At 37.2% G+C, this 23,144-nt stretch overlaps 1 protein-coding gene and 1 long non-coding RNA gene across 5 annotated transcripts in view; one reads left to right on the top strand and one right to left on the bottom strand.

Moving 5' to 3' along the window:
- Window positions 1-482: 482 nt before the first annotated feature.
- Window positions 483-6,414, bottom strand: LOC111090677. 2 transcript variants are annotated; one of them, XR_005372612.1, is made up of 3 exons: window positions 5,947-6,414; window positions 1,138-1,251; window positions 483-718 (listed from the first exon to the last, which is right to left on the bottom strand). It is a non-coding gene; the product is annotated as an uncharacterized LOC111090677 (long non-coding RNA). The 2 variants fall into 2 exon arrangements; XR_005372611.1 differs by having other exon boundaries at window positions 483-1,251.
- A 188-nt stretch (window positions 6,415-6,602) lies between these two features.
- Window positions 6,603-23,144, top strand: part of CSDE1 (cold shock domain containing E1) — a 39,471-nt gene continuing 22,929 nt past the window's right edge. For 2 of the 3 annotated variants that reach the window (XM_038561839.1, XM_038561838.1), the window contains exons 1-4: window positions 6,603-6,735; window positions 14,438-14,825; window positions 20,816-20,962; window positions 22,615-22,813. In XM_038561839.1, the coding sequence (XP_038417767.1) occupies window positions 20,825-20,962; window positions 22,615-22,813 (337 nt within the window). In that variant the 5' untranslated portion in view covers window positions 6,603-6,735; window positions 14,438-14,825; window positions 20,816-20,824. The remainder of the gene's footprint in view (window positions 6,736-14,437; window positions 14,826-20,815; window positions 20,963-22,614; window positions 22,814-23,144) is intronic. The other variant, XM_038561840.1, reaches the window with a different exon arrangement.

The following is a 23,144-nucleotide window of genomic DNA, read 5'->3' as shown; positions in this document are numbered from 1 at the left end:
ATAAATAAAAGCTCACCTGCTTAGGTTAGGCCTAACCAGAAGAATCTCCCTCTTGATTAACCCAACTGATTTGAGATCTTAATTAGAACTGCAGTAATCTCTTTACCATAAAGAAGGTATGAGGTAACCTCTAATACTCACAGGTCCAGCCTATGCTCAAGAACAGGGGATTATACACAGCATGTACACCAGCTGGTGGGATTCTTGGTAGCCATCTTAGAATTTTGCCAGCCACATGGCTCTTAGCAGGAATAAAATCCTGGATAAAACAATGAAGCACTCTTAGGAAATCCTGCATTACCAGTATTCTTGGTGGCCCAAGAATAATTCTGTGAGGAAAAACCTGCACAGCGATGAGTCAAAAAGAGATTCAGCAAGATCTATTAATGTAGGCTAAAACTAAAGTTCAAGCAGAAAAAGATTTGCCTAGTCTCTGTTAGTTTCCTAGAGATACCGTAACAAATTACTATAAACCAGATAGCTTAAAACAACAGACCTTTATTCTCTCACAGTTCTGGTGGCTAGAAGTCTGAAATTAAGGTGTTGACAAGGTTGATTCCTTCTGGAGGCTTGAAGGGAGAATGCGTTCCATTCCCTTTTCTAGCTTCTGGCAATTCTTGGCATTCATTGGCTTCTAGATCTATTACTGCAATTTCTGCCTCAGTCTTCACGTGATATTCTCCCTGTATGTCTGTGTCTGTGTCCAAATTCCCCTCTTCTAAGAAAATCAGTCATTGGATTAGTGTTTACCATAATCCAGTTATGACTTCATCTTAATTTGATTACATCTGCAAAGACCCTATTTCCAAACAAGGCCACATTCTAAGCTTCTGAGTAAACATGAATTTTGAGAGGACAATTCAACTAAGTATAGTCCCAAAGTATCTCCCTCCAAACATCAGTAATTGTAAAGGAAAAATAACAATTTTACTATGAATAATCCTGGCCGACTGCACTTTAACCAATTGATTAAGGTAAACATCACTAATACATTTCAACATCTTATGCATCCTGGTATTTTGCAGTGAGAAGGGTACATCACCACTGTAACATTCTTCAAAATAATGCATAACCTCAAACTAAGCAAGAGAAACATCAGATAAAAACAAGTTCAGGGATGTTTACAAAATAACTAACCAATGTTGTTCCAGAGTGTCCAGGTCATGAAAGATAAGGAACAGCCACAAAATGGAGGAGAGTAAGAAGACCTAACAACAGTGGACCAATCCATGGTGGGACCCAGATTTGATTCTGGAAAATAAAATGGATATTAGGGGGAAACCTGAATTAATTTTGTAATTTAGTTAATATTGTGTCAAGGTTAATTTCCTAGTTTTAAATATTGTTCTATGGTTAGGTAAGCTTAACATAAGGGGAAGGGACACCTGGGTGGCTCAGTGGCTGAGCATCTGCCTTTGGCTCACGTTGTGATCCCAGGGTCCTGGGATGGACTTCTGCGTCAGGCTCCCCATGGGGAGCCTGCTTCTCCCTCTGCCCATGTCTCTGCCTCTCTCTGTGTCTCTCAAGAATAACTAAATCTTTAAAAAAAAAAGGGGGGGGGGAAACTGGGTGAAGGGTTTATAAGAACTTTCTATACAATTTTTCTAATTCTTTTGTAAGTCTAAAATTAAATTATGTCAACAAATACACATTCCCTTGCTTACTGAGGCATAATTTCAAAAGTTTATTTGCCTATAAAATTTTTATTTTTTTAATTTTTAAAACTTAAAAATTATTTGAGAGAGAGCACGAGCAAGGGGAGTAGCAGAGGGAGAGGGAGAAGCAGGTTCTACACTGAGGAGGGAGCCCTAGGTGGGCTGAGCCGAAGGCAGATGAGCCGACGGCAGATGCTTAACTGACTGAGCCACCTAGGCACCGCTACACGGTTGTTTGTTTGTTTTTTTTAATGTATACACTCAAGTTGTTCTCTCACTTCTTTTCCTTGACTTTTTCTTATTCATATGTATTGATTTAGTATATAATCATGATACTATTACATTGTCAGTTTTAAACATGTTACAAACATAATTCTCCTAGTTTGTTGATTTTTAATTTTTAATGCTGTCTGTTGATCAATGACTATATTAAAATATAGTCAAATTTATTACTACAAAGAAAGAGATTCAGAAAAGTTAAGTTTTGTGAAGAAGTTTTAGGAATACCTTCACCAATTTACTTTTTTTTTACTTTTTACTTTTTACTATATACACATGAATGACACATGATAAAAACATTTTAAAACTTTTATCTAATTAGACCTAAACTATATCTAAATAAGTTTTAAAGAGCTCCATTCATAAATACAAAAATTCTAAGTAATAACAGTATTATGTCAGAGTGAAAATGGCAACATATTTTCTTTTTGCTGGTGCACAAATAATGATGTACAATCTATACTGTTTTAGATTTAATGAAATGTATAATTCATTAATTCATGAATATTTATTAAGTACTTAGTGTTATATTAGTCCCTGTCCTAGGTTTAGGAGATGCAATGATGAACCAGAGAACTGAAGCTTGGGCTATTGTTTAGGAAGAAGAGGAATTAACAAACCCATAAATGTGTTAATTTTGGATGGCAATACATGTTATGAAGACAATAAAGCCAGCTAATATTATAGAGAATGATGGCAATAATGGCTACTTTTACTTTAGAGAAGACTTTTGTGAGACTGTAACATTTGAGCTAAAAACTGAATGATGAGAAAGTCCCAAAAAGTGATGATGGGGTGGGGGTGCGTGCAGGGCACCTGGCTGGCTCTTGGCTTCTGCTCAGGTCATGATTTCAGGGGCCTGGAATTGAGCCCCAGGTTGGCCTCCACAGTCAGCAGGGAGTCAGCTTCAGGATTCTATCTCTGTTCCTCTGCCTCCCCCCCCGCCCCCCCACTCACCCACCCAGGGTGCACTCTCTAAAATGAATAAAATAAATCTATTAAAAAAAAAAAAGGTGATGGTTTTAGGGAAAGAGCATTCCAGATGGAGGCAAAAGTAAATGTAAGACTTCTGAGTAGGAACAAATTTACAATGTTGGAAGAACCAAAATAGCAATGGAATTAAATCATGGTGAACTAGGGTTAGAGATTTAGTGGGAACTAAGTCACTTAGGGCCTTGTAGGCCATGGTAAAAGACTTTGGATTTTATCTTAAGTGCAATTGGTTTTCATTAGGATTTAATTTAAGTTGAATTGACAATATTATTTTGCTCTATCCTTCCCTATGGCTGATTCCCAGAGCTAAAGTGTTAAAATGACTACCTTTATAGTGCAGCAGCTTAGCATGTCCACATAATTCTTGCCTTACATGCAATGTTGACACTTTAAAGGGAAGCATTATAGTTTTTGCATTATTCTTATTTAAATTCTAACATTTTTATTATATATTGCTATTATATCATTCTTATTTACACAATGCATCTTAACTGTTGGGGGCTTATTAATGAATACAAAGTTTTGGAATGCATGGTTCTAGGACTAAATCTTAATTATTTCTTAATAATAAGAAATGATTATTCTTTATGAAAGTTTCTGCTCTAAATGTTTTCCTGTTCTAAAATCTTGAATGTGGATCCCTTTACCATCCACTATTACCAGAATTTTACAAAAGAAGTTCCCTTTACTTCCCTTAAATAGGAAGAACATAATGTCAGAGTAAAAACAGTCCTTAAAATTTTGAATAAATTTAGCCTTATTTTTAAAAAATCTCCACATTGACCTAATTTTTCACATTTCAATGAGAACTTACAAAAATCTCATCCTATACAGTTGCCATCCATCACTGCCCAAGAAAATCTTACGAATGTGTAAGAATGCTTACTTTCAATCTCAAATATATCCCAGAGATATGTGCTTATTGATAATTGTAGAGAGGAAAAAAAGCCCCACAATCATAATTAATTTCATTGTCTCTTTAAGTTTCTCAGAGAAGAAAAATTAGTATGATAAATACCAAAAAATAATGTATGCATTTTTTTGTTTCAGGTTATTCCTTTTTTTAAAAAAGATTTTATTTGACAGAGCGAGCGAGCAAGCAAGCAAGCACAAGCAGGGGGAGGGCCAGAGGGAGAGAGGGAGAGAGAGAGAGAGAGAGAGAGAGAAGCTGACTCCCTGCTGAGCAGGGAGCCCAATACAGGGCTCAATCCTAGGACCTGAGCCAAAAGCAGACACTTAACCGACTGAGCCACCCAGGAGCCCCTCAGGTTATTCCTTAATAGACTAAGTATCTCCTCAAAATCCAAGACTACCCCATGGTATAGGAGAAGGTTTCCCAAATGACTTCACCAGTTTCTGCTTTAACTTCTGTTTAAAATAATAAACATAACACCATAAGTATATTTTTTCATAAGTATATTTTTATAGCTTTTAAATTTGACTTCAAAATTAATCTGAAAAAATTGCCTTAAAATGTAGTGATCTTCTAAAAATGAAACCAACTTCTAGTTATGAGTAGTACTTGTAGAAAGAATAAATCACTTACACTAGTGATTTAAATCAAATAATTCCATCTTTTGCTTTCTTGAATGCATTGAAAGCTAAAATGTATGCCTCAGGATGTATGCATATTTGTATTTTGTATTAAGTGTAAACTGATAGTAATTATGGACTGAGGAGGAATTTATTTTTTTTAAGTTTTATTTATTCATGAGAGACAGAGAGAGAGAAAGAAAGAGGCAGAGGCAGAGCAAGAAGCAGCCTCCCCACAAGGAGCCGGATTTGGGGCTGGATCCTGGACCCTGAGATCACGCCCTGGGCTAAAGGCAGACACTCAACTGCTGAGCCACCCAGGTGTCCCCTGGGAGGAATTTAAAGGCAATTGAGACAAAATCAGAATGATGAGGATGAAATGATTATATGATTTAAGAAAGTATTTAGAAACTATGTGTAATGGTAGAAATCAAGACCCATTCTTCTGAATTAATTGCAATTGTATAGATAGAATTTAGTGAGACTATTATCTTTTTACATTTCCCATTACTGTGATATTTGAGAATGTGCACTCTTAGACCTAATTCTACTTTTAGCCCAGCTTCACATGACCTTGTTTCTAGTGCAAGAGCCCTGGGCAGTTTCTCTGTAACATTAGATTGGAATATCCAGACTAGATCTATTGCTGAGAAGAAGAGATCTCAATTTAGGAAATGGACAAAGGAAACAAAACAGCTGGTTTGATATATCAAACGATTTGTACTGCCCCCAACAGAACATTCCAATTTCTAACAACTTCCTACACTGTTGTTCAGTGCTATTCATTCTACAAACTTTTGAGAGTTGTCTATGCCAAGCACTGCCAGGACCAAGGATACAAAGATGAATGTCACAGGCCCTGTCCTAAAAGTATCACTACCGAGTATAAACTAATAATTACAATTCAGTGAGCTAGGAAAGCATTGAAAGCAAATATGAAGCAAATATCTTGTGCCTAGGAAAACAGGGGACGTCATTAAAGGGAACAAAGAGGCAGCTTGGAGGTGGAATGGAATTGGACCAATACCAACAGAGGTAAGAGAAAAAATCTTTCAACATCCTAAATAGGATACTGCCTCCTCTTAGAATTCAAGATAATTTGCTGAGAATTGGAGGGTATTTACTCTCTTAACACTGCATTTACTTTGCTGTACACGTTTAAACTTGTTTTTGCGATTACTGAATGATGCTAGACTGAAAGTTCCTTGAGGACAGAAACTTATCCATTTATTTTGAGAACTGTACACACCCCAACGATGACATATAAGAGATGCAGGATAAATGTGTTGAAAGCGAAAATAAAGTGGGTAGCAGAGTTCTCAAGAGCATGACCGGTCATTGTTTACCCAATACTGTCAAGAGAGAGAGCCATGGAATCTGGGAAAAGCATTCCTCTCACCAGAGGGTACTGCTCCATTGTTTGACAAGGGATAATTCATTGAACTTTTCTGTGGACACAATTAACTATTTTCCTCCTTCCTCTTACCTCGTTGGATTAATCATCCATTTGCCCTGATTTCCACCTTTTGGTTACTGATTCAGCTTCTTTGATTACGGGATACAACACAAATATCTTCTGGTGACTACAAAGGTCAGTTGAAGGAGTTGTGGGGTTTTTTGTTTTGTTCTTTAATGATTATGCCGCTTTGCTCACTCTTGTCCATCTGTTGCAACCAATATAGTTTCTGGCAAACAAAGGTCTCGCGTAAAAGTTCCGAATTACCTTACTGAAAACCTACTCTATACTAATGAAAACTCCAGTGTATTATAGCAGACAGAAAAAAAAAGCTTGCACTGTGAGGAGAATCTGGGTCTGGGGCTTCCGGATTATCGCTGAGAAAAGCGAAATCCTTTATAAGACATTCCTTGATAAGTCCTCCAAATTGTTCGCCCTTAAAGTTTACCCTGGCCTCGCTGCTTTAGGCATATTCAGGTTTGCAAAGAGCAGAGACGCCCAAAGTTACCCGCCCCCCCGCCCCCGGCGTCCCAGCGGAGTCAGTAAACACCGAAATTGCTTCCCGCAGCTCCCAGGGGAGGGAACGTAGGGCTAACAGTGGCACCATCTTGGTTGTGGTTAGGCGCAGGGCACCGGTTGGCGTCACTCAACCCTCATGCGCAGGCGTATTAGGAGTACCTCCCCCCCCCCAACACCCCGCCCCGCTTCCCGTGCACGCGCTCGGAGCCCGCAACTCTCGCGAGAGAAGCGAGATTTATTCCTACGTACCGGGCCGTGCTGCTTATGGCGGCGCTGGAGAGGGGGCGCTGAGCTGTTGGGGTGAGTACGACCTCGGGGTCCAGTTGGGGGTAGCAAGAAGCCAGTCTAGGGACAGATGAGAAGACCAAGACTAACGGGAGAGACTTCTGAGTCAAGGTGGGCACTCCTAGAGCTCCGGGCAGAGAAGATTTCCCCCTGAGTCTCTACCCTGGGCTTTTCCACCTGGCCCCCGTTTAACTGTCTAAGCTTCACGTCAGGCCTCAGAGCAGAAACGAAGAGCCTAGGCCAGGCAGCCGCGCGTGGTGGTGGTGGTGTCTACAGTGGGGGGAGGGAGCGAAAATGGAGGCTCCGACCGCAGCCAAGATGGAGGCAGGGGTGCGGGGCTCGGGCGCGGAGGCTGCTGGGAATTGTAGTCTAGCCACTTCCTCCTCTGCGGCTTGGTGGGGGAAACGGGAACTACAAGTCCCGGCGGGCGGGGCGAGGGGGTGGTGGCGCGGTCCTTTGTGTGAGACTGGAGGAGCCCGAGGCAGAGGGTGAGGGGCCTACTCTCACTGTGGACCGTATAGTTTACTGTCTTGTCACCTGCTCGAGGATCTGACTACGAGTATCAGAGCGCAGTGCGGTACTGGCGCCTCCTTCGTGTATGGACCGAGACCCTGCTCCATCTAAATGCTCAGAGCCTTTTCCCCGGCCACGTCTGGCACAGTAGCACACTCGAAGTGTCATCTTTACTTAGGCTCACCTGGAGCTGTCTGTCTTGAGTCTCAGCACCCAGCCTTCCCTTCTTGCTCCCCCTTCGGCTTCTTGAGAAAGGGAACCAATCTCTAATCTTAGGCACGTGGCTCCCTCTCTAATATCCTGGGATTAGGGCGTGCTGTTAGAGCTCAGTGGAGTCGTCCTTAACACCGTCTCTGGTTCTTTGGTGCAGGAGCCTGGCCTACATTGAGCAATGAACGACTTGGCTTCGTCATTCTTTGTAGTTTTTTAGAGCCCTGGTTGGAGACACTTGAGGTTTTTAACCGATATTTTATCAGTATAAAATTTTAGAGTCACAGTTCTTTTGCTTTAAGATTTTCCTTTAGAAACACCCAGACTGCTCCTTTCTTGCTTGACTCAAACGTGAGGCAGGGAACGCTCCCTAAAACAGCCTTCAGTCTGCAAACACAAAAATCTGAACATTGTAGGATGAAATTATTTTGCACCTCAAATGAGTGAAAGAATGTGGGCCTTTTTAAAAGAGTTTGGAGACAGGGCTGGAGATGGAGGGAGGACGCCCAATGGCACTGTAAAAAAATTTCCTTTGATAGACTTAGTTTTTTATAAGGATGCTATATGAACTGGCAGCTCTTGGCCAGAGCCACCGGTTTATAAAACGTAGGTACTAAGCTATAGCTCATGAGTTATTCTATATCAAAATGCTGAGTAATTTTCGAGTTTCTAGAAGATAAGCATTCTCAATACTACATTGAGGGGCAGTATAATAGCTTGGTGCTTTTTGGGTACTAGTGAATAATAGATGTTCTTGGTGTGGATAAGGAGAGGGTTTTTATGCCTGAATGGGCATATGCCTGAGTCATAATATCTAGATAAATATTCAACCTTGTTTCTATTTGTTTCCTTTTAGCCTTAGGCCTGAAATAAAAGAGATGGTAGTGGTTTGAGTGATTTTGCAGCTGCTCTGGATGTTTACCATTGAGATGAGTATTTATAGCAGCTGAGTTGAAAAGTAAAGTATTTGAGGCGCAGAAGATAGGTTTTCTTTTTTTGTAAATAAGTTCTGACTTCCCAAGTATGACCTTTAGAGTGTGGTTCTAGTAAATTCCTGCGAATCAAAAATGAGAGCATGAAAGCTGGCATATAGTAGTCCTGCTTTATTCCATTCCTGCTTTCCCCTCCACCCATCTGAAGACACACTGTTTGGGGGCATCCAGCATTTTTTAAAAATTACTTTATTTTAAATTGTGGTAAAATATACATAACATAAAATTTACCATTTTAACTTTTTTTTTTAAGTGTATGGTTCAGAGTTACTAAGTTCATTCATGTTGTTGTAAGGACCATACTTTTGACAAGGTAGTTGAAACATGGAAATGCTGTTTTGACAGACTTTAAGGAGCTGAATTTTAAGACTGTATTACAAAATAATAGTATTTTGATTTTGTTAAATAAACACCAAAAGAATTGATGTGTCTTCTTAGCTTTGTTTTTTTTTTAATTTTTATTTATTAAAGATTTTATTTATATTTCATGAGAAAGAGAGGCAGAGACACAGGCAGAGGGAGAAGCAGGCTCCCTGCAGGAAGCCCGATGTGGGACTTGACCCCAGGACCCTGGGATCACTCCCTGGGCCGAAGGCAGGCTCTAAACCACTGAGCCACCCAGGAATCCCTGTTTTGTTTTGTTTTGTTTTTTAAAACAAAAGGGAACCTACTTTGAGATCTTTGACTCGAACTATCTTATGGAGAGCTGTAAAACTTAGATTTTTCATAATAGAGAATTATGGCCACAAAAATTAATACTTTTGAAAGACTTAATGGCTAGAATGTCTCCAGGGTGAAATTGCTTTGGTAGGAATGATTTGTTTTCTTGTTTTCCATCATTTCTCGATGTTAAATTCTTTCTTGCCAAGTCAGGATTTTAAAAATTCCTTTGTCTACAAATTGGAATGTTTCCACTTTGATGTAGTTAAAAACCATGCAAAACTTTTTTTCAGTTAATCCTGCCATGTGCTACATTTTTCATTAGGGTTATTAAGCTCGAATATGATGTTCTGTAGGCAGCATTCTGTTCAGAAGTATTGAATGATAATTTTATTTTGGGGGTGCTTTTATATTATGTCCTTTAATGCTGAGGTAAAACTGTGTAGTTGAAAATAAACTGATTAGCAGTTTCTTCACAGTTACCATGTAGGCTGTCCATTGCTGTATCAAAAGGCCAGAAGATAACAAGTTTCTTATTTTCATTTCTGCTTCTCAAATGTAAGTTTAAGCTCCTGCTGTGGTCAGGTTTGCTGGATACTGCTCCTTTCATCTGTGAGAGTGTCTGCCCAAGAGCCTTTTGTTTGCTATTTATTGGGCATGCCAGTGCCTTTTGCCTTCCTGAGCCTATACTTGCTGTGACCAATACAGTAGACATTAGTTAGCCATGTGTGGCTGTTGTGCATTTATACTGTGAACATTCTGAAGTGAAATGTCTGTAACTGTAAATTAAACATTGGATTTCGAAGAAAACTTTTTTAAAGATTGATTACATACGGAAAATAACATTTTGGATATATTTCGTTAAATAGGAGACTTAAAGTCAGTTTCACCTGTTTCTTTCAATGTTACTTTGATTACCAGAAAAATTTTAATTATATATATGGCATGCACTATATTTCTGTTGGACAGTGCTGGTCTACACTATTTTCTTGTGTTTGGAGCATTCAGCTTCTTCCTACACTGGCATCTGTCCCATTTCAAAGTATTAGTATATTGTAAAAAACAGTTAAATAATAGATGGATATAGAACTTTAAATATCTTAGTAGCTGTTCAGGTAACTCAACCCATCATAATAGCTATTACTAAACATACAAAAAGATAGTTGCAACAATTTTTAATTTCTGCCTGACATGTTGCTGACTTTAATTATCTAAACTTTATCATTTTTGTAGATTCTAAAGTAAAAGTGAATTAAAGCCGATTAAGCACTTCGGTATACAAGTTATAGCAAAATATGACATACTTGTCTTGAGTTAAAGCATCAAGAAATAGGAATGGGGAAGTTAGGGTAATAATAATATTCATATACAACAGCAATAGAGACCTATGCTGCTTAATTGGATCTTTGCTCTTCTCAAAAAAAAAAAAAAAAGTACTTTCTGAAGAAAGTGGGTTAGGTGGGGAGACTATAGACTGGTTTAGCCTTTCATTACCCTTCTTCCCAACTAAGTGTTGTACAAACTCTGAAAATAATTTGTCAAAATGACAAACTGGGTTGTGATACATTTTAGATGGATTGCTGGCCACATAAGTTTTAGTTCAACATATATTTAGTGCCTCATATGTGCTTGATTTCTACTAGTCCTTTTGAGGTAAAGCAGCAAACTGGGGGGAAACTGTAAATAACAAAACAGGTGAGGATAATTTTGAGACAGGTGAAATAAGGAATAACTATTTGGGTTATCAGTGTAAGTAAAGGAATTAGCTTTAACTCCTAACTAAAACATTGACATAATAGTTGATTATTTACTAGGGATGCTACTGGTTGCAAACTGAGCAAAGGGAAAGGGAGTAGATTACTTAGCAATCAGAGAGACTCTCAGATCAACATTTAAATTGCCTTAGTATTTTGGTTGGTACTCTATTTCATGTGACTTGTGTCTAGCCTTTAAGGGTTACAGGGAATGCACTGTGTTTAGAGGGTTAAGGCAGAAGAGTTGTCAGCACCACTATGAATGTTAATAATCTTGGCATAAGTGCATAGCCAATTTTATTAAAATGCCCGGTGGGTACTTTTTAAGTGTTTCATTAAGCGTTAATTTGAATGAAAAGTGTTTAGTTAACCACAGAAATCTCATAGCTGTGAAGGTACTAATGAAGTGAAATTCTGCCACTTTCAGTTTTTCATGATAGTTGATGGGTTTGTTTGAGCTTTAATAGATCCTAATAGGCTTCATTAGTGCCCAAGACTGGCTCTGCAGTACTCCAGATTTAGATTCTGGAAGTCTCATTTCTGTGTTACTAAGTGACAGTACAGTTCTTAATACAATACCCTGGACTGGGTTCATCCAATTCAAGTTTTTCAAGATAGGTGGTTTTTCTTGATTTTTTCCCCCCAGGATATATTCAGTATTGTCCTTAGCAGTTTGATAAAAATTTTTGCCTGTTTTATTAGATAGCAGTTTTGAGGTCTTTCGTTCATATATGGGTGTAAGATAGTAAAATTAAACCAGTGTATCGAATCTGTATTTTTAAAAGAAGAGGTTACTTCTTGATGTGATAAGTAAGACTTTATACAGTTAACCAAAACAAGAATTTCAGAAGTTGGTAGAACTGTCTGCACTTAAATTGTGGTATCTTTTTCCTATTATGGATTAACTACCTTTTTGCTTTTGTAGTTTTTGTTACGGTTAAGTTTGGCGGTGCTGAGGGGGCCTGTGATAAATAAACTTGAGTTTGTTTCATAATTGGAGGAACAAGATACATAGAAATATGAAGTCAGCAAAGGGCAGAAATGACTTGGTATCAGAATAATGAATGGGAGGTACTGCCTTACACAGTGGAAATTAGTAATAATGGAAGGGTCAAGACTTTTTTGTCACTTGGAAGATAGTAAAATTATCTTTTGGGAAGACTCATATGCATGAAGAAGACTAGAATTCAGGAATCTCGCAAGGGTTATATTTAAGGATTAAGCAGGAAAACGCACCTATCTAGGAGAACTGGAGAGCAGTCAAAAAAGTAAAAGAAGAAAAGGTAGAATAGAGAACATCTTAAATAATGGTTCTTAAATCCTGGCTGCAAGTCAGAAACACAGGGGCCCAAGTTGGAGGGAGGATAATAAACCAACTCCTGGGACCTAACCCTAGTGAAATTAAAATAGAATCTCGAGGTAGGATCCAGGCTTTGGTTTTGTTTTTGTGTTTTGTTTTGTTTTTTCACTTAAAGTAATCCAGGTGGTTGGGTAGGACATGCAGCCAGGATTAAGAACTTCCTATCTAGGATGCTGGAAAAACGACTAAAGATTTTGGACAAAAAAATGAGGTGAAATTGGGATTTTATATCGATCAGTCGGGCAGTGTTATGTGAAAGAAAATGGAAAGGATTGACAGTGGAAGTTAAAGATGCGTTAGATACTTGGACTAAAATATGGCATCATTTAGGACATAAGATCTCTTGAAGGAAATACTGATAAGACTTGAAACATTGGGGGTGGAGATGGAGTGGGAAGAATTAAAGATAACAGAAGTGGCCCTACTTCATCCAGTTAAATTATTCTTTAAGTGGGGACTGGGCATAAGTATTTTTTAAAGCTTCCCATATAATTGGCAACCATTGCTCTAAGAAGTCTTTAGTCTGGGAAATGGAATGATCCAAATAAAATTTGAAAGATGGGCAAATGTAGTATTTGATATTTGAAGTAATCTAAAGTCAGGGAATGTTAGGTATAGCCATAAGAAAATAAAACCCAGCCACCTATCTACTGTTGATAAGTTTTCATTTTACATAATGTGAAATTGAAATTTTGAGAGATGAAGTGACTTGTTTGTGGCATTTTACTAGGTTGTGTCAGTGAATGGACTTGAGCTCCCCTGGTCTAGACTATTTCACAAGCTCTAGCCTCTCACCATATAGTCATTTTTATTTCTGATTTTAAAATAAATACACTGTTCTTTTTTTTTTTTTTTCATTTCTGAAACTAAGTCTATCCTTTTCTTCTCCCTGTGTAAATCATTTAGCTAATGGCACCGGTTTAGTTAATACTTGAATCAGTGCAAAAGAATCGTTTTTATGGTCATATAAAACACAGGTCTGTGGCTTATGTATTTCACTTCCCTGTCTTTTCTCATCTTGTTTCTTTTTTATAGATATTTCTCATCTATTTCTGGCAACAGCTCAAACGAGATTTCTGTTTCCTTCACTAAATTATCTCCCATAGGATTTCGAGACTTAATACCCTTTCATCAAGAGCTAAGACTATTTCCTGTTATATCAAGTTGAAATACTTCATAATCTGGCTCCACTACACCTGTCACACCGCATATCCCATTTCACTTAGAGCCAGCAGCCCTCTGTTCTGGCCAGACTAGCCTATTGATTCCTCTGAAACAACAAGCCACACTTGTTGTCACAGTCTTTCACATAATAAACCTCCCTTGATGTCAGGCATAGAAAATCATGGGACGCCTGAGTGGTTCATGGGTTGAACGTCTGCCTTCCGCTCACAGGATCCAGGATCGAGTCCTGTGTCGGGCTCCCTGCGGGAAGCCTGCTTCTCCCTCTGCCTATGTCTCTCCCTCTCTCTCCTTCTCTCCCTCGCTCTCTGTCTCATGTATAAATAAATAAATCCTTTAAAAAAAATCATATACATGGTCCCTGCTTTCAAGAACCTTAGAATTTAGTGGCATACCTGTGTTTGGCTTATGTGACATGCCTAGAATACTCAGCTGTTTTAATTCTCTTAAAAATTTACCTGTTTCTCCAGATTAAGCCTCCACTTCTGATTAAAAGTCTTCTCTGTGCTCACCATGTTGCTTCAATGTACATACAGTGGTGAATAATTAGTAGTTCTAGGAAATGGTATATGACACAGTACTTAGATATTGAGAAAATGAATTTTTGGCATTTTCTGTATTTTATATTCTGGTTTTTCTCCACCTGTAACTCTTGTCTTTTCAACAAGAGCGTAAATTATGCGATGACAGGAACTTCTTTTATTTTTCCTGTGTGGTAGCACGCCTACCACAGTGCTAGATGCTTATAAAACATTTGCGTTAAGCTGAATATTATGCTGTATAACTTAGAATTTATGGTGTGGTGGTGTCACCAAGGAGTGTGAAATAATTTCCCATTCTGAGTGTGTGATACCAAAGGAGGTAGTATCCATTAGCACTTGAAAGATTTCTCAAATAACATCAAATGAATGTGCCTCCAGGTTTCCTGCATTACTTGTTTAACCAATGATACTAAGTTTATGAAGAAGTGAGCTTATCCCTCTACCAACCCTCTGTCCTGGTTTTTTATGTAAATTATACTTAATGTCTTCATTTTGTATCTCTAGTATGAAGTGTAACAGAACAGACTTTACCACCTGAAACTTGCTGCTTCAAGTTCAGATCAGACAAGGAACAAACCTCGAAACAACAAGACCAAAGAAGAGTACACTTAAGTTGAAGACACAACACTTGATCTGAAACAAGAAGTTTGTGCCTACTCAACAGCTTTGAAAGAGCACTTCCCAACGCTGCTAGTAGTCTTTGTTTTCTTCAGTGCTGTACTGTGAGATTGCCCGGTGCAGCAGCAGTTGTATTCTTTATTAGCTTGATAGATCATTTTCTCTCGCTCTTTTTTTTTTTTAATACTAGCAACTTTCATCCTTTGAAACGTGTGCTGAAAAAGAAGAATCAGCAAATACTACTGAAAGTGCAATATTTGATTATCACTGCGAGGTAGGTTTTTCGTTTTTTTTCCAGCAAGAATCAGTTTATAAATTTTTAATTTCCTAATTGTTTTGGTCAAATATAAAATCTTTTTAATCTGTTCTCTTCTAACGGTATTCTAACAGTTTATATTCTCAACTAGTCTGAAAATATCAAGACTGGATTATTTAACTTATTGTCTTTTAATTAAACTAAAACAATATTTATGGCCAAACTATGGGATTTTTCACACAGGATTACATTTGTTAATATGTGTGTATCTCTCTTAATTTACTGGTCTCAGAAAGAAAAACTCACATCTGTACTGTTTCAAAGTTAGGGTTTCAGTTATGGATGCCCTTCACAGTCTGTGTTCAGAGGTCTCTCTAAAGGGATAGAGAAAGCTTAGAGAGAAGGGACATTTAAGAGGGAGAAGACTCCTCTGGTAGCAGCAACAGAATGACCAGATTCAGGGAGATCTGAAAGCATGTAGTATATAGTGAGTATTCCATTATAAACAGTAGGAAATACAGTTTTGTGGGTAGAGAGAGTAATTAGAAAGGAAAGTTTACTGGAGGCAGGCTCTGAAGGCCCAACTGTATTTGACTTTGTGGAGAAGTCATCAGATGTTTATATTTATAAGCAAGGGCTTAATGGGCTTTTTAAATTTCAAAACTGATATCATTTAGTTGCTTCAGATTTTAAAGATACACTTAAAGTTAGATATTCAGAAGTGTATCTTTAAAAACATGGTGCAACTTTTAAATGGATACGCTAAAGACAGGAAGGCCTGTTGAGAGCAGTGGATAGAATATAAGGAGGATAAAGGCTAGGGTATAGGCAGAGAAAGAAGCAATAGATGTTTTGGTAGTAGAAGTAATAGGACTTGGTAACCAAGTAATTGAATGTGAAGATGAGCCTGGGGGGAATTGATCTAGTCTATCCAGTTGTACAAGCTCGAAACCTCTGTTCATAGGAATAGGGAAATTTAATAGGGCCTTGCTGAAAGCTTAAATATATTGTGGAAATCTATTGCATTGGTTAGTTAGTAATCTGAAGTTGAGAAAATGTACTAGCAGGGAATGCTAAACTGGTTATTTGGGGAGGGAGGATTAAGAAAGGTAATTTTCCTTTTTAATCTTTAGTTTTGATTTTCTAAATTGGATAGAAATAAAGGCTTGAAATTCAGAAAGGAGTCCTCACTTTATAGGTTATAAATGAAGTGCCAGAGAATGTTGAAAGAAATAGAGGTGGCCAGGAAGGAATACCAAGGAAGATAATTTCAAGGAGAATTTGGTGGTAAACCTTTTTTAAAATGTTGTAGCAATCAAATAGAATGAGGAATGAAAATAGTAGGTTACTCCTAGGTTGTTGTCTTATAAAAGCCTTATCACCATTTCAGGAAGCACTTGGGTCTTTAATCTGCAATTTATTTAAAGGTTGATGAGCCTACTATGGTAATGACCTTACTGTGGACCAAAATTACTTCTTAGCTGAAAACTACCAATAATACCAATTTACTTAAATGATCTCTGTTCTCTAAACAGTCATATACTCAGTTTTAAGGCTGTTTTATTGTTTGCTTTTTCTGTTTGTTTCTTCTTACCTCATCTGATTTTTAAAAATAATTTTAGCCTGTCTCTAATTGTGCTGGGTTAGATGAGATAATGCAGATCGAAACTGTACAAGTTTTTTTGTTTATTTTTTTAAGGTTTATTTATTTGAGAGAGAGCACAGGTATGGCTGGGAGGGTCAGAGGGAGAGGGAGAAGCAGACTTCCCACAGAGCAGGGTGCCCTGCTCTCAGGACCTGGGATCAGACCTGAACCAAAAGCAGATGCCTAACTGACTATGCTACCCAGGTGAAAACTGTACAGTTTTATCTTGACTGTTCAAATGGATAAAAAAGACTGGAACTAAAGCTTCCATTTCATTTCAGAAATGGATTTAAAGTAGAAGTGCTTTTTTTTTTTTAGCCTAATCATCTCTTCGTGGAGTCTGCTTGTCCATGCAACCACCCCCACCCCACACGCTCACACACGTGCACGTACGCGCTTTCTCTCTCTCTCTCTCTCTCTCTCTCTCTCTCTCGGTCTCTCTCTCATTGAAATAAGTCTTGGGAAAAAAGACTGTGAGCCATGAAGTGAGTACTGGATTCTGTCCCCAATTACCATTTTAATATACCTTCCAAGTGTTTTCTTAAATCTGTGAGCATTAAACCAGATTTTTCTGGTCTTTTTTTTTTTTCTAATACATTTAAAATCATACTGCATAGATATCTCTTTTGTCATTTCCTATTGTAGCATAAGCATACATCCTTTCTAATGACTGCAAAGCATTTATATAAATTAGTGTGATTTCTTGAACCAACTTTAGACTAGGTTGTTTTCAGGTACTTTTCTGTGAATACATTTGTGCATGAAGTGTTGTCTAGGATTGCTCCAGGATCGGTTTCCTGCATTGGGATTATTAAGGAAAACAACACCACATTTTGATAAATGTTGCTAAACTGCATTTTCAGAAAGGTTGCACCATTTTACCACCATAAAAATATTTGAGCATATTCTTAACCTACTTTCTCACTATTTTTAAATCTTTAATTTTGGGGCAGCCCAGGTGACTCAGCGGTTTAGCACCACCTTCAGCCCAGGGCCTGATCCTGGAGACCCAGGATTGAGTCCTACATCAGGCTCCCATCCCGGAGCCTGCTTCTCCCTCTGCCTGTGTCTCTGCACCCCCCCCCCCTCACCTCTCTCTCTCTCTCTCTCTCTCTCTCTCTCTCTCTCATTAATAAAATCTTTTTTTTTTTAAATCTTTGATTTTTGGTGGTTTGATGAATGACTGATTTGCTTTATCAAAATTTTTTATTGCCAGAACTTGAAGTTTTTCTTGTGTTTTGTGTATAATGTTTAATGAATGGTCTTTAAGACTAATTTGTCTTAATACTTTGAGTATTAAACAAATGAGTGCCTAATATGTGCCACTAAGTGTTTGTCTAGTAGACTTTAGGGATTTAGCTTTGAACAAAAAGTCCTTGCCTGCATGGAGCTTCTATTCTAGTACAGTTCAGACTCCCTCATACACAGGGTCTATGTTCTAAGACCCCCAGTGGATGCCCAAAACTGCGAATAGTATCAAACCCTGTATAGACTGTATTTTTTCCTATACCTTCATACATGTGATAAAGTTTAACATAAATTAGGTACAGTAAGATATTAATATAGAGCAATAATAAAAGTTATGTGACTATGTCTCAGAATGTCGTATTGTACTGTACTTGCCCTTGTTGTAAGAAAGTAAGGTGCCTACATGATGAGATGAAAGAATGAATGACATACAAATAGTGATGTAGTGTGAGGCTGCTGTTGGCCTTCTGAGGTATGTCAGGAGGAATCACCTGCTTCCAGACTGCTGTTGGGGGGAAGGGGATAACAAATTGCAGACAGCAAAATATAGAAAGGGGCAACCATTAAGGAGTTCTTACTGATTTACTTAAATTTCTTTAATAATACGCTGAGGTATTTGTATTAGTTTTCCTTAAGTTTGAATATAAAAGCTTGTACTTTTCATATAATCAGTTATTTCAAATTTAGAAAGTCTTCCAAAACTTTTATTAGTAGATTTTTATTTGATATTTGTTGGAGTATTTAACTCTATCTTGAATATATATTTGTATGCTAAGGTGAGCAAATAAATTGATTTTTTCCCCTATTAAAAAAAAAGCCAAATAACGTTTATATTACTAGTCCTTTCCCTTCCACCCTTTTTTGTGGGTATATGTGCATCTTGATTTTTTTATAAAGAAGCGTCTGTTGAGCCTTCTACTTTTTCCATTGGAGTTACACTTTTATGTAATTGATGGTGCTATTTATTTGTTTATAGATTTCATTTATTTATTCATGGCAGAGATTGAGAGAGAGAGAGAGACAGGCAGAGGTTGAAGCAGGCTCCATGCAGGGAGCCTGACATAGGACTTACCCTGGGTCTTCTAGGATCACACCCCAGGCCAAAGGCAGCGCCAAACTGCTGGGCCACTGGGGCTGCCCTGATGGTGCTTTTTAAATGAACTTTCATTTGTTTAGTGGTGCTTCTTTAAAGTTTTAGTGGTACTGATTAAGAAAATTTTACAGTACCATAGAAATGTAGTCTAGCCTGAATTGTGAGGAATTCTTTGAAGGGAAGGTTGTTAACCTATTGTTTTATCTGAAATTGCTTGAGTAATAGGTTTTTCCTTAAAGAAAAGAACCCCAAATGGATAAAGGCTAGAGAAAGAAACATCAATCAGCAAAGATGCTAGGAGAAAGGAAATGCCCTTTTTCAGTTGTGTTTTGATGTTCAGTTAGAGGTGAAGTGAGACTAGAGAGCAATACAACCTAAGTTCCAGAACCTTTGTTGGGAAACAATTTAATCTTAGAAGGAAAGGATAGCTCTAATTCCTTGTAATTCTGTCTCATTTTCCCTTAGAAAAACAGGAGTCTTACCTTATGCCTGCAGGAATGTATGGTAGGACTTGGAGACTTGAGATTTTGTGTGACTTCATGGCCTGTTATAAATCACAGTATTGTGTTCTTACCTGTATGGTAATTAGAACTGTCATCCAAATAAGAGAAAAGCCCAGCTTGAAAAAGTCATGATCCAAGATATATCTTAGACCTAGAATAGTATTCAAATTAATTTGATCAAATTGTTAGTAAATCTAATAGCATGTACAATGTGTACATGTGTATGTACTTAGAAATCGTGATTATACTTGTAAAATCTAGTGATACAAATAAAGATGAAATAAGCAATATAAAGTTTACCTGTTAACAGTGCAGAAACTTTCCACTTTCACTTAAAAATACTATATCTAAATGCTTAGCTTTTTGTTTTTGTTTTTTAAAAGATTTTATTTATCTCTGTGTCATGAGAGACACACAGAGAGAGGCAGAGACATAGGCAGAGGGAGAAGCAGGCTCAATGCAGGGAGCCTGATGTGGGACTCAGTCCTGGGACTCCAGGATCATGCACCCTGGGCCGAAGGTAGGTGCCAAACCGCTGAGTCACCCAGGTGGGAACCAGGTATCCCTAAATGCTTAGTTTTTAAGTGTTTAAAAACTTTATGCCATCATGAATTATTGTCTGAGGAACAGTATATACACATGTAGTGTGTTTTATTTTTCCTAGTATCCGTCTGTATCATAGTCTTGATATTAACATTTTGGCAGACTTGTTGAGATCTTATTAAATGGTCGTTTTATGTTAAGATTGGAGGTCAAAGAACTAGTACTAGGATTAGAAGTGTCTGGTCCATTCATTTTCTTTGCATGTGCTTGCCTTATTAGGATTATTTTCTATCTCAGATTCTTCAGTCATTTGCCTGTTTGTTAGGGCAATTTAGCTAAACTAGCTAAATCTGTATGTCCACTTAATTGGGCAAATACCAGTTGTAATATGCTGAAAGTAAATGAGTGAGGCTTTCACTTGTCAGCCTCTTGTGGAGTTCTTCACCCTTCCTCACAACACCCAAGTAGTGTGTGTGATATGTGATGTGATCTCACCCACCAATTCAGTGAGTACTCTCTCGGAAGTGCATGGTAATATTTATAAAAGGTAAATTTTTTTATCTCTGGGCAAAATGAATACAGTTGTAATATTTTCTTCCCACACCCCCATTGGATTACCTTGTGTATACTCTAGGGAGACAGGTAATTGAGAATATTGGATTCTTTGTTAAATTGTGAGATGTTGAGAAGAAATCGGGCTGAATTGTGTCACTGTAGCAACCACCAGAGAATTTTTATGGCATTTAAAAAATTGTCAATGTTGTGGATTAGGAATTGTGAAAAGATTTTTAAAAATGTATTTCATCTTGACCTTTTAATGTTAACACAATAATTTCTTTCATCAATAGAAATCTGATTGAATGAGTTATATTTTTGTTAAAGTAACCTGGTAAATCCGAAAAGATAAAGTTGATTGTCAAGTGTGTGCTAAATTGTTCTTGATCATAGTTATAAACATTGTGCTATGTTATCACAGCTGTTTGAGATGGAGAACGTTTTTACTGTATCATCAGATCCTCATCCCCCTCCTGCAGCCCCTCCTTCACTTTCTTTACCTTTATCTTCATCTTCTACCTCATCTGGGACTAAAAAACAAAAGAGGACCCCTACGTATCAGAGATCTGTAAGTCAGGAAAACAGTCATCCCAGCTTATTTTGCTTTGTGTTAAGAGCATGATTTAGGAGGACCACTCATTTTGGTTGAAATAACCTGCAAACTCACTTTCTAACGTCCCTTGCCATTTCCTTCACCTTCAGTCAGGAAAGTTAAGTTTAATCGTTTAGGGTCTTGCTACTCAAAGTGTGTCTGAGAACCTAAAGCATTGGTATCCCCTTGGGAGCTTGTTAGAAGTGGGGAATCTCAAACTCCTGCCCCTACTAACATCAGTATTTCGTATTTTAACCAGATTGCCAGGTAGTTGAAGTTTGAGGAGCCCTAGTTTAGAGCTCAGATTGTAGATAGGCCTTCCTAGTTTGAATCCTCTACCATTTGACTTTAGCAAATCATTTAACCTTTCTGTGTGTTACCTCATGGGTAAAATGAGGATAATACTACTTTCTCATGGGCTTTGTAAGTATACTATGTAAGTATATTCAGTGTTCAGAACGATGGCTTTGATTTGCATGATTTGGCCATCCCATACACTGTTTACTCATACTTGAGTTTATAGTTCCAGAATTTTAGTCATTCTTTTTTTTTCCTGATGAAAAATATTTATATTAACGTCCAACATCACACTTAAAATGTTTAATAAGTCAAATTTTTAATGAAAGGGTCTAAAACTGATAGAGATGCGGATATGTTGCTGTCATAATAAATCAGTTGCACACCTAAACTTTGCTAGGGATTTTTCCTTTTGTATTCATCACTTACATTAATAATTTGTTTTTATAATTTTACTCAAATAAAGCAAAATGAAATATCCAATGTGATAGACAATATTTGATGATATAAACAGGTTCCACTGCATTGTGTTTAAATAGCTCTTTTCACTAAAGGTTGTTTTCTTTTGCTTTATATGATCATAGAAGCAAATGGCAGTATTTAGAGATTTCATCAGCATCTGAAATAGATGAAAAGATTTCTTTCAATATACTTGTGAAATGATTAAACAGTTTTAGATTTGAAGAGCTTTTGTTGTCTTGGAATTTTGTCTTAGAAAAATCCTGTTTTACAGCTCACTTTTGTTGTCTTTCATTGAAGAATCTAAGTATACATTACTCTGATATTTTCTAGTTTGAAATAAGTGTTGCATACAAAGTTTCTTTTGTTTTCTTCTACTAATTTAAATAATTGCCTTAGGATGCATGGCTTACCAGATAATACTAAGGTTTCTATTTAAGTTTCAAAGTCATAAATCTTAGTTTCTTAAGTATTCTAGTAGTTTGGGTTGCCATCCCTTGAATATCAGTTACCTTTGTTCTAAAATTATTGTTTTAGCAATTTAAAGTTAACATAAAAGCAGTTTTTGCTTATGTGGTTGCTTTACCTTAACACTAAATTCCAGAAATCCTATTTGCTGGTAAGTGAAAATTCTATCATAAATTGGGGCAGTTCCCTAAAATAAATGCAATTATTATGTCTTCTGAAATGTTTTATTAGCTAAATTAATATTTCAGTAATAAAAGCCCATAAACTTCTTTACTTTTTTGAGTTGTTTTGTTGTTTTGCCCTTTTACATTAAAACTTTAGTGATTTGTTCATCAGATTTAGTATGCTATGGAGATAATGTACAGATCTGAACATCTATTAAGTTCTTTTTCTTTTTAAAACAGATGAGCTTTGATCCAAACCTTCTCCATAACAATGGACACAATGGGTACCCTAATGGTACTTCAGCAGCACTGCGTGAAACTGGGGTTATTGAAAAACTGCTAACCTCTTATGGATTTATTCAGTGTTCAGAACGTCAAGCTAGACTTTTCTTCCACTGTTCACAGTATAATGGCAACCTGCAGGACTTAAAAGTAGGAGGTAATCTGTAATTGATTATCCTTTTTAAAGTAATTAATGACACATTTCTCTTCTGTATCAACTTGCTCATGACAGTGTCATAGTTTTGGTCTTTAAATTGTCCCAATTACAGAAGTGTGTTTCCATAAATTAGCAGAATCCTGTTTCTATTGTGGTGGGGTCTTCTTGGTTGGTGAAAGACTCATTGACCTAAAGATAATTGGAATATTTTTAAAAATACTTTTTAAATAGATGCTTGTAAGATCTAATTATTTTCCCCTATATTCATGACTTTAGTTATATTTTTGATTTTAAGCCAATGAAAATATTAAACTTTGATAATGTTAGCTTT

This window comes from Canis lupus, chromosome 17 (genome assembly GCF_011100685.1).
Source record: "Canis lupus familiaris isolate Mischka breed German Shepherd chromosome 17, alternate assembly UU_Cfam_GSD_1.0, whole genome shotgun sequence".
Lineage (NCBI taxonomy): Eukaryota > Metazoa > Chordata > Mammalia > Carnivora > Canidae > Canis > Canis lupus.
The sequence above is the reverse complement of the archived record's forward strand: the minus strand, read 5'-3'. Positions and strand labels throughout refer to the sequence as shown.